This window comes from Cibotium barometz, chromosome 13 (assembly GCF_041138505.1).
Source record: "Cibotium barometz isolate CiBa-2024 chromosome 13, ASM4113850v1, whole genome shotgun sequence".
Taxonomy (NCBI): domain Eukaryota; kingdom Viridiplantae; phylum Streptophyta; class Polypodiopsida; order Cyatheales; family Cibotiaceae; genus Cibotium; species Cibotium barometz.
This window is the reverse complement of record NC_141058.1, coordinates 34,582,460-34,603,057: the sequence shown is the minus strand read 5'-3', so window position 1 is coordinate 34,603,057 and position 20,598 is coordinate 34,582,460. Positions and strand designations below refer to the sequence as shown.

Here is a 20,598-nt window from a genome sequence, read left to right as displayed (position 1 = left end):
TCACCCCTGTGGAAGTGAGAAATGAGTGCACAAGAAGCTGTTGCTTGCAAATCATGACCTAGATGACCCATAAAATAAAAAAAAACCCTCAGGGTCAAAACCTGCAACTTCACCAAATTAGGCCATCTCACGAAATAACCCCTCATGGTCAAAAATCTTACAATCTCACGAGTTCAGGTTTCTTAAGAAATACAATCTCACAGCTTAAGAACCAGCATTGTCACGATTTATCAAATTAAGCCATATCACGCAATAGCCACTATATAATTGTTAAGCTTATTGCTTACTATTTTTTTTTGGCTCAATTAATGTAGCAGCTGCTCCATGAGTACGTATCTATACTCATGCACTGGAGAACATTTACACCAAAGCCTCACCATCGACATCTTCCAGGTACATCTCTGGATGGGGAGCCATGGTAGGCGAAAGCCTGGTAAATGGTACAACCCATCGCCTGGAATTTTTCTTCAAATTACAAACCTCTCCAAACGACGCCACCATCTTCACAAATCAATGATCTTCAATCCTTAGTGAAGATACTTATATTAGCCTCGCAAGTCGACATAATTCTTTCAATCCTCAAGTGGCTACTTCAACACAGAGCAGTTCAATAAGAGTCTATATGACTTAATTCTTTTACTTCATATAAATCTGCTTCATAAGAGCACTTAAATATATATAAAAACATAAAAAGCACATGGGCAGAAGAAGATAGGAACAGGTCCTTCTCAACAACATTTGCCAAGAATCCTGCCACACAAAGGAACATCATCAAAGGCCAAATTCTTCAAATGATGAATGTCGCTTCAATGAATCAAATGAGGAACTGAGAATCACCTACGTTCCTCCGGATCCTTCTCTCTCTTCTCTCCCATTATTAACATCTCTTAGTGTCCCCACTAACAAAAATCAAATGTAACCTTGCCGATGATTGCCAAAAACAAATTGAGCCCAAACAAAAAGAAAGAGGAGGGGCTCACACAAATGTAAAAAGGCAATCATTCGCAAAAAACCCCACCTCCCATGCCGTTAGGAATTCCCAATATAGCACTAACCTCTTCATTCATTAACTAGCTTTTCTTATTCTTTTCAGAGGAACAAAGAACATTGACGTCACTCATCATCAATGCCATCGACAATGCTTGTTCATTCTCCCCACACAAAGGTCTTCAACGCGATCACGTGGACGCAATCACCATCAAGAATTCTAGGATTAACAAGAGCTACCGCCATTATCTTACATCAAGGAGTCATGGTAGATACACGAAAGGGTCATACATTCAAGATATGAAGTAATAGTATCCAAAGCTACAACTTGGTTATGGCGATTCCCGCTTCAAGAGCGTGTGGTAACAAGATAGGATGAAGTCCTAAGTGATGTACTGCATGGATATATTATGAGAGTAGTCATTGTAATAACATTAGGCCTCTTATGAGCCTAAAGTGCCGGCTGGCCACAGTTTAAGTGACTGTGAACACTTATGGCTATGTATATAAGTGAATTTCTCTCATAATATAATATACTCTCCCATTGTGCAATTGAGTCTTGCTCTTGCTAATCTCTCTCCCTAACGCATGCTAGTGAGTGTGTGTGAGTGAAGTGAGGTGAGAGGAGGGACGAGGACCCGTAGTGCAATGCGGCAGTGTGACAATGCTCGTGGGAGTCACGGTCGCATCGCGATGGATTTTGGCCGGTGCGCGGTCGTCGAGTTTTGGTGTGCGCCGATGGTCGCCTGTCCATAGTTTCGTTTAATTAAATTATTATAATTTGAATGTAAATAGCCAAGCTTGGAGACCAAGTTACTTTTTGTTTTAATAGCCTAAAGTGGAATGTATCAAGCTATTTTTGAGCACTTGATTTTTGGCTAATACAAAAATACATGCATGAGGAAGCGTGCTCACTCATGCATGGGGGGAGATTGAACCCACTCTTTTGTTGTGCATATCTTTTTTTTAATCATCTTCTTGTTTATTTGCCAAGTTTATGCAATGGCTATGGAGGATAATTAATAGCAAGTTGACCCTTCTTCCTTGTTCTCTTCTCCATTTACTTTCATGTTACTGCCCACTCCACACTTTCTAGCAATATGGCCAAAGTTTCTACACTTGAAGCAGGCTCTTGGGAAATTCCCAAACTTCAGCTTAAGCTCCATTTTCCCAAATTCTCCTAGGTCCACCCTAGATTCTCATAATCCTTTTCTTCTATACTCATCTTCTCTTTTCCTTTGTCCCCTTTATCAACACGTACTCCTGAAGTTTCTCGTTTCCCTCCCTTAGTTGACCCCTCTTCCTTGTTCTCTTCTCCATTTACTTTCATGTTACTACCCACTCCAGTTTAGATGAGATGTTAATGCATACCTTATTCCTACGCAGGTTTTCCAGACTTTACTGCGAGTTCAGTCGGTCAGAAATCCAATCGTGCAACCGCTTCCTTGTGACCCCTTCTTCTCCATTGTCTTCCCTTTCTCTCTTCACCTCTTCTTCTGAATCCCATTCTCCCCATCCCCCTTCTCTAGCCTCTGCCGGATGATCCCAGTTGCCCACCATTACGATGCTACATGCATGCGCTCGCGTCTCGGATACACAGACACGTGAAAGAGTAAGTGTTGCCACAAACCTTGTTCTCTAGGTCACCCAACTTCTAATGATTCATATATAGTGTGTAAACACTCTAAACGATGCATTAAACCCTAGCAAACAAATATAGTCATAGTATGTATCCTCCCGAGATTAATAATAGTCCATTAAAAGCAAAATTATATGTCGGACGGTCCCGGACCGTTGGATATTGAAGATTAGGCTCGGGGAACCGGTCCGAGGCGAGTCGTCTTCAACCTAGTAGTGGATATATAAGCTAGGCATCATCCCCCGTAAGCTCCTTTTGTGTGTGCAGGCCATGGCTTCGGAGCCTACGTGTTGAGGAAAATACCTTTCATCAGAAATTACAGTGACAGAATTAAATATTTGCGGCAGAAACCTCACCAACTTCCGAGCTTCACAAAGACCGAGGAAAAAGGTCGCAGGAGACCTTCATCGCCACACAGGGAGCTTCAAGAGCTTCAGATCTTCTCTCTGCAGCCTTCGCGGATCCCTCTGATGCATTCAGATCAAGCCGTCAGCTTAAGGCCCGGTGGTGGTAAGGGGCGCCTCTCCAGCAGCAGCAGCAGCAGCAGCATCGCCATCGCCAGCAGTACCAATATTAGCAGCTCGGCCGATCCACTGTTTTCCTCTCGCCTCAACCACGATGGAAAGGTTAGGGTCTCTGCTTTCTAACCTTAATTCTCTTTCTTTTTTCAAGCATTTGCATTGGGGAGGGTAACTTTTCGGTTGATCGGCGTTTGTGTGTGAGTTTTCTCTTTGTGTTCTCTTGGCTTTGGCTCGAAGTCTGCCCTAATAGCTCAGGGTGTTTTTTTTGGTGATTGGTTTGCTTTGGATGATTCGATGCAAGCTCTTGATCGCTTCGATAATGTTGTTTTCAAGCTACAAGTGCTCCTTTTTGCCATGGCTGACCATTCCCTGCGCCCTGCTTTTACTTGATCAGTGTCTTAGTTCTCTCTAATTTATCATCCGCTGTATACACCAAGTGCACTTTAATTTATATAAGCTTAATCAGCCCTGATTTTTGTGTTAATTGTTATGTCATCTCTATTTTGTTCAAGCTATTTGTTTTTGCTAACACCTGTCTTAAATAAGCTCCAATCTCGTGAAGGTATTTTAATATAGCTTTGTCAAGTGAAATAATCAATTTGCAGACCATGGGTTGAGTATTTGTTTGATGCTTACAAGAGGGACGGGTAAGACTAGTTTTGTTATTTATGTATTCGATGCTTGGATAAGGGAAAGGTCAGACTTGTTGTGTCATATGGACACATTTTTGAAGCGTTTTCTGGCTCCAGGGTGTGGATTTCAAGGGCTGGAAGCCTTCATCTGAGCGAATAAAGTACACAAGAGAGGAGCTGTACAAGCTAAATGAGGTGGGCTGCTTTTTTTGAACTGTATTGGATGCGCCCTATATTTTCAATCTATGTGATCTGAACTAGTTCTGCCCTGCAGATCATTACAGACGTTCCTTCCGAGATCAGAAATGTAGTTTCCGAGATTGAGTCCGAACTCTCTGTTCCAGAGGAGCCAGAGTGGCCACGACCAGTGACCAATGTAATGTGTCTATTTTTATCATTTGTTGTGTACTGTAAGCAACACTGTAGTTTTCACTTTTCCTTTGAAGTGGTGTGCACCATGAAGCATACGTGTGAGGTTTGGTGATCTGGCACAGCTCTGCTTGTAGAATGGTTCAGACAGGCTGGATACCAATGCCTGCTCAATCAGCAGGTCACCGTCCAGGCAGCTTCTCCACTGTCCAACTCCCTGTCTGTCCATTGGTGGGAGCGTTCTGTATCCAGGCTCAGTAGTTGGGCAGTCAAGTTGATAGGGCCAAATAGCTCTCACACATAAGCTTCTGTTTTTGAGCTAGATGATTGTTTCATAGTACTTTGTTCTTGTTCCACGGAAGTTGTATTCCTGGATATACGTAAGTATTACAAATGTCTATTGGATCTGATACTATTGTTTTGTGCCCCTGTATATGTTGGTGTTTTCTTTTTTGGCTCATTTAGGCCCAGGTTTTGCCATCAGCAACACGGTTTTCAGAGACAGACAGTCGTGACTGGAAAAGCAGGTTGCCTTTGCCTTCAGCCCTTGGCGAGAAAATTAAGGATGGTTCAGCTATACAGATCTCACGCCAACAAGAGCTGCCAGCTTCACAGTTCTCATCAAGGCAACAAGAACCCCAGTATCCAGGGCAACAAGACTCTGCAGCTTTGGGGGTATGCCTCAAACATGTGATGTTGTTCTGAACACTTTGCTGATTACACCTCTTATTTATACCCCACTGAAGATTTTTTTTTCCCCGACGAGGACAAGCCTAGCATGTCTCAGTTTTGGTGCACTGGTTGCTGTCAATGAATCAATACATGTTTGTTTTGCATCTAGGTTGATGGAGCACGTCCCACACCGGCTATTTTACGGGCGGCCAACCCATGGACGGCTCGGAGAGGTGCAGTGTCTGAAAAAGAGAAGGTTCTTAGGACAGTCAAAGGGTATGGTTTTACTGCCATCAAGTGTTCAAGGAATTTCTACCTTGACAAAGAGTTCTGTTGCTGCACAATTCATGTCTAGTGCTACTATAGGTTTGCTCCCACAGCTAATCAACCGTTCATGCTAATGAGCAGAATACTGAACAAACTGACACCAGAAAAGTTTGATGTTCTTGTGGAGCAACTCCTCAATGCAGGCATTGACTCAGCTGGGATATTGAAGGCAAGAGCGGTTCCTATTAAACTAGTAGCTTCAGCAGGTCTGCATTGCTAATTTGCATCCACACTAATTCTTTTATGTCTTACCTGGCAGGGAGTCATCTCTCTTGTGTTCGATAAGGCAGTACTGGAGCCTACTTTTTGTCCCATGTATGCAGAAATGTGTGTGTATCTCAGCAAAGCACTTCCGGAATTTCCATCTGATGAGGATGATGGGAAGCCTGTTACGTTTCGCCGCATTTTACTCAACAGCTGCCAGGAGGAGTTTGAAGGAGCAGACAACATGCGAGCTGAAATCCGTCAGCTGATCAATCCAGAGCAAGAAGTTGAGCGGTTTGAAAAGGAAAAGCTTGTAAAGCTGCGCACACTGGGCAATATCAGACTGATTGGAGAACTTTTCAAGCAGAAAATGATACCAGAGAAGATTGTACATTACTGCATCCAAGTAAGTAATGTTTTTTACTGGCTATATATGTAGCGTATTGACTTACCATTCTATTTGGTGAAGGTCTAAGGGTAAATTAAAAGGCTTCCTGTAGCTTAGAGTTTTTTATATAGGCTAGGCATCTGAGTGTTACTCAGGCACAACATTGTGGTCCTAGAAATACAACCATTAAGGGAGGATAGGCAATCATGCAAATTCAGGACAGCCAAAAGCCAGTGAGCCAGTGACCAGGGAAGGCTGTATGTAGCAGCAATTTGAGTGCCCAGAAGGCCATTGAGCAGGGCTTTGGTGATTGCAGGTCTGTACAGCCTTCCATACGTATCAGTATGTAGCAGTTTACCACTGATATAGACAGATGTTTGTCATTGATATAGACGAAAGTTCTACACCCACTATTGGGCACTGATGACGTTAGTGGGGATGTCGTAGTATCTAGTCCATACTATGCATAATGGAGTTGATGGTTATATAGTCTTGTGGGTTGACTACCATGAGTATATAACATGCACGTTCCTAAAAGGTGAATTTGGGCATGTTCCTAGATTCATCTAGGTATATATATTCTTAGAGTTTGTGCATGTGCTAGTAAGTCCAAGAGCTTTGAAGTACTAGCTTTAGCCAAGGTAGGCTGCATTGCAGTATTTGAGCACCTACTAATTCAGGGAAGTCAGTACATTGTAAGGTTATGCTGGATTTTCTGAGCTTAATTGTCAATTATCCTTTGTGGCTTTATATGTGTGTGGTCTACAAGTGCACATGCTTGCGGTGAAGATTGGTACATTTTCAAGAAAAAACCCCTCTGATCCTTTGTATGGTGTCCCTTTGTAACATGCGGAAGCTTCGAGAGTCTTCTTTCAGCCCTAAACACCATGTAGAACATGCTGATGCAAAAACGTAGACAGAAGGGAGAGTAGAGAGAGAGAGATAGAGAAAGAGAGAGCTGGAAATTCAGCATTTCATATGGTACAAAAAGGTACATAGATTCTTGCAGCCATGGGCTGCCCTGAAAAGGTAGTAAAATACCTAACAAACTCCTAGTACTATGACCCAGCCAACAAGGGGCTGAATCGTCACAACAATGAGCACCTAAGCCTTATATAGGTTGGAGATTATCTCATGGACTAGCCGACTGCCGGTCGGCCAGCTCCTGGACAAATAAATCACATAAATGCTGCAGCCGACAGGAATATTCCTTGTGTCCCTCCACAAGATACTCCAGAGTATATGCCCCAAAATCTGGTTCTGTTTTGATCTTTTCTTCTTTATCGTGTTGCCTCCTTAGGGTTAGTCTCTGAGATAAGCATGTACATGTGTGTGCACATGACACCCTTCTCTCTCAGTAGCCATCATCATAGTAGCAATGAAACATTTTTTATTCTCCTGCAGCTGAAATATTTCATAAATGTTTTGTATGGGTTTTTGTCACACCAAATTCTTTTAAGGTTAGTCGTTAGTTACAAGTTTTAAAGAAATGGAAAGGAAGTTTTGAAACTACTTGAGTATACTCTACACACAAACCCTAATCTACAGAAAACCCTAATTTCAGCTTGTGAAAATTCAACATTTGGACACACCTTTGAGCTCGTACCCTTCCGTACACTGCATACTTGTTCATAGAGCTGTTGTGCATGTCGTCTGTGCACAGCTTCCACCGTAAAGGTCTCCCGCACAGCTGGACAGCCTCCCGTACATCACTAAGGTCAAAGACCTTAGAGAGTGATTGTAAGAATCAATCTCTGAAAAAGGAGATGCTAGCAAGCCCAAGAAGAAAGGCAAGTGTCATTACTGCCATCAGCCAGATCGCTACATCAATGAATGTAGAAAAAGGATTGCAACGGAGAAGAAGAAAGACTTTGGAAATGCAGTTGTCAATGCCTTTGACACTAAGCAAGAGCAGTCTGCAAATTTAGTCCAAGAAGATTAGACTTTTCTGGTTACATATATATGAGTGACACTCCAGATATTGGTGTATAGGCTATGTCTCTCGTGGCATCAGTCTTCAGAGAAGAATGCAGTGACATGGTATTTTGACTCACTTGCACACCCATGCCATGGCATAAATCTCAGCTTATTCAGCATATTTCCTGGTTCAGGACAGCATTATAGGCAATCTAGGGAATTAGCAAGGCTAGTATATGGTCTATGAGCAGTCGGCAACATCATGGGCACTGTCAGCAACATAAACAGCATCAAGGCCACATGTGTGAACACGAAACAGCATTTAATGCTGATTTCCATCAAGTCGTGGACATATAAACAGGCCAACAGCCCCTTCATCTGGCTGACCAGGTCTCTGAAGGCCTATGTAAGCATTAGACAGATAAGTCATATGTTGGCTTTTTGTGCCATGTGTATATAGTCACATCATATTTATTTAATAACACACCATGTAACACACAAGAGTGTGTTCCCATGCACTTATTTATCCTAACCCCTTAACACATTTATCTTTACTAAATGTGCATAAATCTTAAAAAGATATGCTTCCAAACCTTGCCCTCGTCAAATATTTCTAGGTGGATTGCCTTTGGGGCCAAGGCAATCCAAAGATATGCTTCCGAACCTTGCCCTTCTCAAATATGGGGAAACATTTCTAGGTGGATTGCCTTTGGGGTGGGCATCAGTACTTGCTGCATCACTCGATGCTTCATGTTCAAGCCTCCAGTTACTTCTTTTAAGAGAAAAGCAGCATGCATCTTGAAATGAGGAATCATGAGATTGGTCCTCTCATTCTTCTTATCAATGAACTGTCAATAAGCCCTTTTGTCCATAGCTTGACCTTCAAGAACAGGGGTGTTCTCTTGTCCAAGAATCATAACCGATTCCAGACGAGTGGATTGGTTGGCCATCTTTGGCTTTCAACCATACTAATAGCTAGTGTTCACCTTGTGTCAAGACATTCTGCAACGCAATTGGGACTGAAGTCTTGAAGTGATACGGTATACCAATGTAACCAAAGCATGGAAGAAAAGAAGGGTTTGTGATTCCATAGACGAGCAACAGGTGGAACAAGAAGTTTGACTGGTTTTCACTAGTTCACTGGCTGACAATATGCAGTGCCTGTGTGTAGAGTGTAAGCAGTTTGTTTTGAAGCTGCCAAAGCTGTACCAGGAGAGCCTCATGCTGTATATTAAAAGAGGGATAGGGATGGAAGCTTTGAGATGACTGGGAAATCTTATGCACAAGGCAGCGGCATCCTTAGAACCATTGCAAGTGTTCTTTTTGAGCCTTGGACCCTCTCCATCAGGTTTTCTCCATGTATATGCGTTTCCATGCATGTCTAGTGATCACTAGGTATCACCATCACAACCAGCTGTGGAAGTGCGTGTGGTTTTATAGACTCTGCACCATCAATGTGTTGCATCTCAATTTTCTCCCAACATGCATTTTCGTAGACTGCTGCCTATTTACCTTTCTTACTAACCTCTTTATATGTTTGTGGTTCCATAGTATGGCTTAACGATCAGGATTTCTGGTGTATTTTGAAACAGATGCTTATAGGGTCTGATTCAAGGGGTCCACCTGCTGAAGAGAATGTGGAAGCCCTTTGTCAGCTTCTTGCGACTGTTGGAAAACAGCTCGAGGAAAGTAACAAGTCCACAAGAACAATCGAGTCATATTTTTCTCAGCTGAAGGAATACAGTGCAAGTTCACGCTTGCTACCCCGCATAAGGTTTTTGATTCAGGATACGATCGATTTGCGGGCCAACAAGTGGGTGCCTCGTCGGGAAGAGGTTAGTTGCATAAACTTTGACAGAGGTGCTATATCTGACCTTGAAATGATAAAAAATTGGTTTTGCAGATCTTTAGTGTTCTTTTTCTCTTCTTTTGCCAGGTCAAGGCAAAGACAATAAATGAGATACATGCAGAAGCAGAGCAGACTCTTGGGATTCGTCCAGGAATAACTGGCTTGAGAAATGGCCGGGGTGCCCCAGGTGTCATGGGTTTGCCAGGCATGGGGAACACTTTTCTACAGGGCAGACCAGGTAGCATGATGCCAGGAATGCCAGGTCTCCTGCCAATCACTGGCAAGATACCAGGGAGTGCCCCAATTGTGCCTAACTTTATATCTGGGGTAGATTCGGAAGGATGGGAGTATTCAGTGAGTAGAAGGAATAAATCGGCGAGGGAAGGATTGATACCTCCACCAAGTGCTTTGTCTGGAAGACCCTTTGGCGTGCCAATTGCAGGATCAAGGTCAAATAATGCAAGTTCAAGACTTCTACCTCAAGGTAGTGGTGGGGCATTTTTGGGAAGGCCAAGTGCACTTCTTGGTGATTCTACTGTGAAACCTGCGACACAAGTTGTAGGAGTGCCTGTGCCAGTAAACCAGGGACAATTCAGCACAGCCCCAAGAAATCCTGTTGGAATTCTGGAAAGGGGAAGGGTTGCAGTGCCACCAAAGCAAATAGCACCAGCCATGTCTTTCTCTGCTGGTGCTCTTCAGAAGAAGTCGGAGTCTTTGCTGAAAGAGTATCTGTCGGTTGCTGACCTTAACGAGGCATTGCTGTGTGTTGAAGAACTTAAGAGCCCTGACTTCCATCCTCAATTAGTACAATTGGCAGTCTCAATGGGCCTGGAAAGTCAGGATCGAGATAGGGAGCTTATCAGGAAGCTTTTGGAGTTTTTATGCTCTAAGGAGGTTTTATCAGAGAGGGATGTAAGAACTGGCATTATGATGGTAGTTGAGCAACTGGAAGACCTTGCACTTGATATGCCGATGGCACCCAAACATATCGGAGAGCTTGTTGGAAAGGCTTCACTTGCAGGGGTGGTTGAGTTAGGATTGCTGGTCGACATCATACAGAAAACAGAAGACCGGATGCTGAAAAAGTTAGTATATGATGCAGCACTAAAGGCTATCAATTCGGGTCCAAATTTGGATAGGGTATTAAGCCAGAAGTCTAAATTGCAAGAGTGCGAGAGGCTGGTTGAGATTGCAGCTAGATAAGATTCGCCTCCCTTAAGAGGAGACAGCCAAACCTGTGTAGTTTAGCCTAGTTGTGGTTTATGGTATTTATAGTTATGGTGGATCATCTATTCAAGGAAGTGGCTCAATGAGTAGCTGCAGTTGCCTCCTTAAAGGGATGTTCACTGAACTGAGAAGATATACAAGTTGAGCTGTTCATATATTTCCACGGGAAGTTAGGGTTGTGTTTGAACTCCATACTCTTGCAGGTTTTTTTTAATAAAATTTTGGACAGTAGAGCGTATTGACAATTTGGGTCATGGGTTGCATTTTGCCTTTGTGGGATTCTATTGTGAGTACCACTCATGAACTTTATTATTCCCAGACTTTCTGTATCATGAGAAAGATTGCTGTGTGTATATGCTTCTCTCTACATATAGGGATATGGTTGAATTGCATGCTCTTACACCAAATCCAGGATTAAATGAGAGGAAAGTGTTAATAAGGTGGCCTGTATATGCAGTCATCGTGCCATTTGGCTTGTCTAGAAATGATGTCAATATTGCCAAGGTATTGTAGATGAGGAACCACTATTGACGTCACGATGGCATTTGCCTAGGTGTTGATAGCGTAGTCACAACGCAATGGGAACGGGAACGTGAACGGCACATAGGGATTAGGGAACACGTCAACACACACACACACATAATATTAAAAGCTATTGATATTTCATTTAAAACATGACAAACATAATACATTATACGTAGCCATTGTGATTGATCATGAGACTTGAGTAGTCGAGAAAAATAGAAATAGATCTAGAATTTAGGATCTGGCATGGACAAGATGATAGAGCACATTAGAAAGGTGGAACCTAATGAGGGAAGGCAAGAGGAGCTGAGAGCATTGTCCCAAACTCGATGGGATAACTATCATTACAGCTGGTTTTGTGCTAGATCTAGAGTTCCAGAGGGCCAAGAGATTGATGAGGTCCTAGATGGCTAGGAGAAATTATTGGAAAAATTGGTGCCCTCATAAACCTTGTCAATGCAAGGTTGCTTGATGTCTGCAATCCTTAACATGTAAATGATTGGCTTCACAACAACATTAAGATGGTCCACGTTAGCCCAAAATGCGTCATGAATCACATAACTCTAGCATGCTCGACCTGTAATTGAACGAGAGGTGGGCCAATTAATCCATTGATTACTCACCACAAGCTGCTTCAAAACATTTAAAGCCTCTCCAACATATTAAAATTATAGGAAAAGTGGGTTTCAGAGTATTTGAAGATATCCTTTTGGGGAGACCTCTTTCTGAACTCTGAGAGAATATAGTAGTGACGAGTGATAAAATTGACAATCTCTCTCTCTTTCTCAAGAACAATTGCCACTCATGGCAAATCCCCAATGTCCTTCAGCAAATTATTCAACCCATGTGCGATACAAGGTGTGAATGTGATCTGGGGATACCTCAACTCCAACTTTGCCCCTGTTGCTCTACAATGGTTGATAGGTTATTGGTGACAGAAAGCAAAGGAGTTGGGGCTGTCAACTGTCTTTTTAAGCATAATAAGAACTTGGATGACTTGGCTTTGCTATGATGTGGTTCTTTATATTTTCTAAATTAAGTCAGAACCAACTTGATGCTTCTGGCATCTAAGGATGATGTCCACATGTGAATAAGTTCCGAAGACCCAGGCGGAGGCTTTACCTGTTTTAATGCTTCTATGCATGATGCGAAGTAGGACACAAGCAAGCAGGTATTTTACCTCGGATCTCATGCAAAGATGGTTTATGCGAAGGAAACGTTTGTGTAGGAAGGTATGTTTTCCATGGCCTATTTGCCAAGTTGAAATTGCACCGACTGTGTATGCCTAAATTGATGTAAAATCCATCATAAAAGTGGAAGGTGCCATGGCTTACAAGCGCCACATCAGAAGTTAGCACTGGATCTTCATTGATGATTTTATCATTGCTGTTTTGGGCAAGCTCCCCAAATTGTGTTTTATTTTAAAAGTTATCCATCATGTGGAGACATAAGTGCAGTAGGTTAGGGCATGCCTATAGAGATTTCAGCCACATGAAGTTTCCATCTTGACGTCCAAATGCCTAGTTGCTGCAGCGCCATGAATAACACATCAAAGACCCAAAGGTGAACAGAAGGGACCACCCTCATTTCAATGCCACTCCTTGGGGACAGAGGACCATTTTCAATCTAAGGTGATCCATGAGTTTGGATACCCCTCATCATGCCCATCATATGGCTCTACTACCCTATCATACTATGACACATCATGCTTACATTGTTTGTCGTCGTCTTCTCAACATACCATTATGCTTGGTTTGGATTATAGGGGGTAAGATGCCCTTTGCATCTCCAACCCAAGTACTCATACATAGTATTTTCTTCATTCTCATCATGCTTGGTTTGGATTTTAGGAGTGAGATGTCATCTTTATCTCCCAATCATATTAGGAAATAACTATTAATAGTTATATTTTACCTTATACTTTAGCTACCTTAGTTGTTAACCATTCTGTAGGTTAACATGGTTTCACTCACCCGACCTCATGGTAAGGCGCTTTGCCCTCTTACTCGTACGTATGGGCACTTAACTTTTGTAAGATGGCGCTGGAACATATAAAGCAGTCTTACAATGAGCGTAATGTCAAATAAGGAAAGTCAGCAAACTTGGTGTACATACTTGCTTAAGACTAGTAATAGAGGTTGGTATATGTGTCATTTTTAAATTTGGTCGACTTAGTATATGTGTCATTTTTAACAATAAGTAATACACAATCATTTTCATGCAATAGTTTACTTGTGAACTCTTCTTCTTCTCTCTTCTTGCTTGCTTATATGGTTTTGAATCTTGCTTGTTTAATGGATGCACGCTGGATAGGTTTGATCGTAGGTGAGAGAGAACCATCGTGAAGGACCATCTCTTCATGCCTTTATCTAGGCATTGAGAGCTCTCTCTTCATCCCTTTGGCAAAGAACCATTCCGATGTGACAACGGAGTGATAATATGACGGATGAGCTAGCGCACCCACATGGGAAGTTGCATTTACAACTATAAGGCAAAACTTAACAACACATGCTTTGGTAAGGCTAATGTAAGCTTTTGACTTGAACATATTTGGTGTCGTTATCGAGGACTAGCTCAGGGCTTAGCTTTGTTTTTTCGTCTATTCCAAGCTGTTTAGATCACCCAATGTTTTTAGTGTTGATTAGGAGGTCACACTCCAAAAAACGTAGGGATTTGGAGTATTAAATGCGTTTGTTTGTTGATTTTGATTTCCATTTGAAGTTTATTTTGTATTGGAGCAATTTATGTATTGGTAGATTAAGACTTTGTTTTTTTTGATGATTTGCATGAAATTGGAGCTCAAGAGACTTAGATTTTATTGCTTTAATCCAAGAATCAACTTAGCAATTGTGATCAAGAGTGAAATCCACTCTAAAAACATGAGTATTGAGCTCCATTAGGTTGAATTAGAGTGAAATTATCAATTTTGGTTCATGCATTTCATATATGTTTTCATAATTTGTTTATGCATTGTTGAATGGTAGAGTAAAAGTAAGAAAATTCATCTAAAAACAATAAAAACACTTAGTTGCATCACAACTATTAATTAAAATTAGGAATATTAAACACATCTCATCAAGTTCAAAAAATCATAAAAAACTAGGCCAAACTAGCTCTCAGTAGTAGTAGGGGACGTGAGTCCATAGTCCCATGTAAAAAGACGTGAATCTGGACCTGTGAGCCGTGAATCTGGAGTCTCGAGCTCTCAGCTATGAGTGTAGACATGTGAGTCTACAAACATGAGTCTACAGATGTGAGTCTAGAGATAGGCATACCTAATATAGTACGGACCATAGCCATAAAGACCCGTATGTGAGTCTAGAGGTAGACATACCTAATATAGTATGGACCAATAAATACAACCATAATAAAAACTCGTATGAACACACCTATCCACGTCGTTGGAAGATTTTCTTGTCATATAATCTGTACCAGCTAGAAATTCTTACCCTTTGAAGTACAATTAATACCCGATAAGTGCTAGGTCCAGTTCCTAGATATTTGTGTCCCAGATACGTTTATCTCATACTAGGGAAGTATGTGAACTGAGTTCATACAAAAAGTAGGCATGAGCGTGTATATGTGAACTTGAACACGTGAACCTACATATGTAAGCCTAGAGGCATGAACCTAAATGCGAGCCTAGAGACGTGAACTTGCAGACGTGAGCCTAGCAACAAAAAAGAAACAAAAAGAAATCAGATTTTAAAAAAAACTTATATGAAATCATTTTTAGAAAAAATCAGGGACCTTTGCGAACTCGATCTGGATGAATTGGTGGAAATAACAATACAATCAATTACAATATATCAAACCACACCTCCTCAAATCCACCAAGCCTTCAATCCCAACAGATGACCAACACTTAACAGAGTGCTCCCCAACTAAGAAGGCTACAGTTAAGAAGGCTAGACGAGGAGCTTTTGGGAGGAAATGAGCCAACGAAACATAGACATGAGTGGAGGAAAGACCAAACATGTAGAAAAGGATCCTCCACAGTCCTCTGTGTTGAAATGAGTGATGATAGAGTGCCAAGTCACCTAGTCAAAGTTATCCCACATGAGCTATCAAAGCCTTGTTGTACCTCCCTCATATAAAAGGGCTCACTTTCAAGCAATGGAATCAAGCAAGCTCTCAGACCTCTTTATGAGTACAAGTCTTAATCTTGTAACCTAATTGTGCTTGAATCTAAAGCTTAATTAGTTTAGGCTACTCATCATGTTTGTGTTTAGGTATCATCCTCCCTAGCTTAGACTAGCATTAATCACATTGTTAATTAGTATAGGATTAAGTCTTTCATCATCACCATCTCCATGGGATCTTGGATCCTCAAGTTCTGACATGGTATCAGAACCAGTCTCTTGCTCCCTATATCTTGGCATTCATCTTCTGTAGCTCACATTGCATGAATCTCAGCTCATTAGCCATTGTCACTCACTCAATCCCAATCATTATCTTCTACCCAAGAGAGGCTAAGATTGTGGAGCCCTAGTCTCCTCATCCTCTTGGACCGTTGGCCAAGCCTTCTTAGACACTTACTCTACATCTCTAGACGACCAATCCCACCAAAGGAAATCAGCAATTTCATCCTCTACACAATGAATTTGACATATGTTGCATGCCATTTAGTGCCTACACTCCAAATTAGTCTAACACCTTTTAGGTGTGCCTATAGCATACTACAAGGAGTCCACATCTTGAATCTTAAGGTGCTTTATCAACTGCATGAGGAGAAATCAAGGAAAAACCAGTTGTTGTAATAGGTGCGAATCTGCTCGTTTTAGGGTATTTGAGCCGAATCCTTCTACAAATGGCACTTGACCTCAGCAAGAACAACATTGGTAAGTAAAATTCCCCTTAAAAAACTTCATTTGTAAGCTCAATTTTGGCCTCCATCTCTCAGCTCTCTTAATCAATGTATTAAGAAGATCATTAAGCTAAAATTAGTAACAATCAAGCTTAATTAAGGGTAAAATTGGAAGAGTGAGTGCATATTTGGGTGTGCCAAGCATCAAATCATATCGAATTGCACTTTGGGCATGGTGAAAGAAATCAAGGAAAAACCAGTTGCTGTAATAGGTGCGAATATGCCCGTTTTAGGGTATTTGACTTGAATCCTTCTACAAATGGCACTTGACATCAGCAAGAACAACATTGCTAAGTAAAATGCCCCTTAAAAAACTTCATGTGTAAGCTCAATTTTAACCAGTTGTTGCTGCAATAGGTGCGAATATGCTTGTTTTAGGATATTTGAGCTGAATCCTTCTACAAATGGCACTTGAACTTAGCAAGAACAACATTGCTAAGTAAAATGCCCCTTAAATAACTTCATTTGTAAGCTCAATTTTGGCCTCCATCTCTTTGTCCTCTTAATCAATGTATTAAGAAGATAATTAAGCTCATTAAGCTAAAATTAATAACAATCAAGCTTAATTAAGGCCATAATTGGAAGAGTGAGTGTATATTTGGGTGTGCTAAGCATCAAATCATATCAAATTGCACTTTGGGCTAGTGAAAGTCCAAGAAGCAAATAAATCTCATATCTCTGGTAAGTTTTGGGATCAGATCTATTTGTTAAGCATTACTAATCTCGCATTATCATCTCCAACACCACAAAATAAATTTTTTTCTTGTTATCATTGCATTGTGCACTTTCTTCTTGCATCAAGGTTTACCAAAGATTATATCACCGAGTTGTAAGAGAGTACAAACACTGTCATAGAGACTTGGCACAAGCTCATGGTAAGACCCTCTCATCATGGAGCATGTAGAAGTTATCTAAAGATTTAATGGTGATGGCTTTTACACATAGCAAAGCAAGACCATGTACTTGCTTACACATAAGGGGATTTGGTACCTAATTGAGGATGAACAAGTGGAGGTTGAATCACTTCAAAATAACAAAGCATTGGGCCTTAATGCTCAAAACCTCGGTGATGATGTGATTAGTCACGTTGCATCAAGGATGCCAAATTGGCATGGCAAAACTAAACAACATTTTTGGCATCAACTCAAAGAGCTCAAAGATCAACCTTCTCATGCAGTTTTACAAGCTCAACAAGGACATCGAGACCATAGCACAACACATCAACAGGTAAGCAACAAATTAGTGCTTTAAGAAAGTTATTGAAGAAGATGAATCTATTGCTATGCTATTAAAGAGTGTTGACAAAGAACCATATGGATCACTTCTTGCTACACTTAAAAATTTGCCAACACTAAAATTGAAGACATAGAATTATATTTTCTTGAACGTGATCAAAATTCAAGGATAAAGAACCATTCAAATCACATTCAAATGAGCAAGTACTCTATGCAAAGGGTGGGAGATTTTAAAGGACAAATCAATCAACCTCTCAACTTCCAAGATGCTATCATTGTGGACTTCAATGCCTACCAAAGGCCTTGACCGAGACTATAACCATTCTAACCAATCTGACATTGCTAGATGTAGTGAAGGAGGACTCAATGGGAGGTGAAAATTGGCCTTCCAATGGATCATCATAGGAACCACAATATTTTCTTTGATGTGATAGGTGACGATTTCATCTCGACCCCACCTTCTAGGGAAGGATCAATGCACATCCCCTAGACATTGACAGGTCCTATCCCATCTCCGAGTGAGTATGAGCTAAGTAAATATGAATACGACATATCATATCTCATAGCCTTCTTATCGTTGAAAGTACGATTACCGATAAGGTCTCTTCTATATGGAAATTCTCAACTTTGGAGAGACTTATTTGATTTAATGAATAGGAATTTAAGAGCCCACACAAGTGAACTTAAATGTGAACCTCAAAAAAGGAGAAGGATGCATCATGCCATAGTGAGCACTCTCCCTCCATACCCAAGACAAAAGGACAATCAAAAGTAGTCATAAACAAGTTGCGGCACTACTTTGAAAGCATTGGAATGAACGTCGTGTTACTTGTTGTTGTTTATAAAAGAATGACGATCTCCACAATCTTGGATGGTGGTGTTGGTGTCAACATAATCACCAAGGATTGTTGGGAAGTGTAAGAAATCCGGGTAGAAGCCGTTGCAAATAGGTCAAGCCTCGTGGGAACCAAGGTGAGCCATGTAGCTAGATCAAGCTTACTACAGTCGGCCTGTTTTGCAGGTCCAGTCGGCCAGCTTACGTCTACTATAAATAGTGGGTGTTGGCCTCTCATTGTTTATTTAGTCTTGTACATATTTTGTTCCCTCACTTATGAGACTTCTAGTGTCTCTTGCTTGGGACTGTTTTGCTTCAGTATATTCAGCATAGTTGCTCCATATCTCTCTCTCTCTCTCTTGCACTCTCTATTCAGCACACTCTCTCTTGCACTCTCTATTCAGCACACTCTAATGCCACTTTGCTTCCGCTCTGTGCACTCTTTCATAAGGCACATGTTTTAATGATCTTGGCACCCACATGTGGGATTTTCCTTAATAGAATCCTTGTGCATCAAGCAATTTTATAAGGATCCAATGAAGCGTAGACATTTGGGGTGGTACTAGGTAATGAGGTTGTCGCCTAAATCATGTTAGCTTCTGGGATTACGTGGACGATGAGGTTTTAGGGACCCAAATGGATAGGCTCCCTTCATACAAGCCCTGGGCATCTACTAACAACTTGATGGGGATCCATTGGGGCTCGGGGTTTGTGTAGAACACTATTGTGTGGGACTCCCGCTTGGTGGTGGATCTCCACTTCATGGTTGGGCTTTAGGCCAAATGGTGGCTACTAGGTCCTTACATGGGCATCCTACTTTCCTGAGCCACAACCAAGGTACTCTTGGGTACCCATTATTTCTTGGTCACTTCCCTGAAGGATTGCTGAGGTTTAGGTAGCCTGATGATCTTCTTTTTGCCCCATCCACCTTCAACCATCCTCATATTCAGTGAAAGGGGTTGGTAAGGTTGTTCTCACTACTACAAATAATTTCTTATTTGTGCTAGGCATTTAAAATAACTTGCTATCAGTATCTGCCTTTGCTAGGGCTGGCCTAGTGGTTAGACTTATTGATGATATGTGTATAGTTCATGACCGGAGTGATGGAGACATCATTATAGTATCTAGTACTCTAAGCCATGGGATTTATAGGTTGGAGAAGTATAAGAGATTGGCACATAATGCATGTTTAGTTACTATCAAATGTCCTATATGCGTGGCACGGAGTAATGGAATGCCCTCTTTGGTCAATTAAATTTTGGCAATTTATTATACTTTAAAAGATAAGAGATGGTGTAAGAGTTGCTAAAGCTTGACATGTATGTGATGGGTACATTTTTGGGAAGATGGAATGTGCATCATTCTTGAAAGATAGATCAGTAAGGGCTATCCATAAATTATAGCTTATACATAGTGATGTATGTGTGGTCTTATAAGGACACCATTGATCGAGAGATATCTCTACTTCATGACTTTTATTGATGATTACTCTAGGCACACCTGGGTGTATCTGTTGAGAATAAAGTCAGAGGTTTTTACATGCCTTTTACACTTTGTTTTTATGGCTGAAAATGTGTCTACATGTAAAGGTGGCACCCTTTTTATAGATCGAGGGGGGAAGGGGGGGGAGTATTTGTCAAAGGATTTGTCAAAGGATTTTCATGTATATATGATTGAAAAAGGAATAAAGCATCAATGCAAAGTGCCTTACACACCTTAGCTAAATGGCATGGCTTAGAGGAAGAACATATCTCTCATGGAGCATTACATGGTTAAAGGCCATGATTTACCTCATCTTTGTTGGTTAGAGGTAGTTATGTGTGCCACTTATGTACTAAACAAATTCCCCACTGAGGCCTTGCAGATAACTACCCTTGGTATGACAGGAAGCCTTCTGTGTCCTATTTGTATGTTTTTGGTTATCTTGCTTATGCTCTTGTGCCTGAGCAACAATGCAATAAGCTGGATGATAAGGCAGTAAAATGCATATATAGCTCAGAAAGAAAAGGATATAGACTCTTCCATCAAACTTTGGTGAATATAGATGTTGTCTTTGTTGAGAACTGAGTGAAATTCAGCCCATGCTTTTATGTAAAAATAGCAAAACATATGCTCACAAGATATCTTTGATAGACTTCTATCTTTATACAATGCTAGGTAGCCATATGTGAAGCAAATGAATGCTCACAAGATATCTTTTAGGCTTGGCTAGCAGTTAAGATCATATGATGAAAAGTATAGTTCCTAAGAGTTATGTATATCAAATGATGGACTCTGAGATTATGTCAAGGTGGTCCATAGAGAACGATCTCTCTCATGACATCCAACTAAATGAGAATCATCACTAGAGGGAAATATTCTCTGCCAACCTCTCTTCCTGGCTGCAAGGCACCATGATCCACTT

At 41.1% G+C, this 20,598-nt stretch overlaps 1 protein-coding gene across 1 annotated transcript; it reads left to right on the top strand.

Annotated features, from left to right (window-relative positions):
* Nucleotides 1-2,775: 2,775 nt before the first annotated feature.
* On the top strand, nucleotides 2,776-10,977 carry LOC147632634 (eukaryotic translation initiation factor-like). Its single transcript, XM_086807437.1, has 9 exons — nucleotides 2,776-3,252; nucleotides 3,897-3,974; nucleotides 4,054-4,155; nucleotides 4,614-4,823; nucleotides 4,990-5,096; nucleotides 5,229-5,316; nucleotides 5,407-5,757; nucleotides 9,249-9,491; nucleotides 9,593-10,977. Exons 1-9 carry the CDS (start codon nucleotides 3,097-3,099, stop codon nucleotides 10,706-10,708), a joined length of 2,451 nt encoding a protein of 816 aa, XP_086663563.1. The 5' UTR covers nucleotides 2,776-3,096; the 3' UTR covers nucleotides 10,709-10,977.
* Nucleotides 10,978-20,598: the final 9,621 nt, after the last annotated feature.

Bases quoted from the DNA above. Each gene is read 5' to 3' on its own strand.
- LOC147632634 (XM_086807437.1), top strand. From the start codon at position 3,097: ATGCATTCAGATCAAGCCGTCAGCTTAAGGCCCGGTGGTGGTAAGGGG. The intron at 4,156-4,613 runs GTAATGTGTCTA...TGGCTCATTTAG, and splicing joins GGCCACGACCAGTGACCAAT to GCCCAGGTTTTGCCATCAGC. The intron at 5,317-5,406 runs GCAAGAGCGGTT...CTTACCTGGCAG, and splicing joins ACTCAGCTGGGATATTGAAG to GGAGTCATCTCTCTTGTGTT.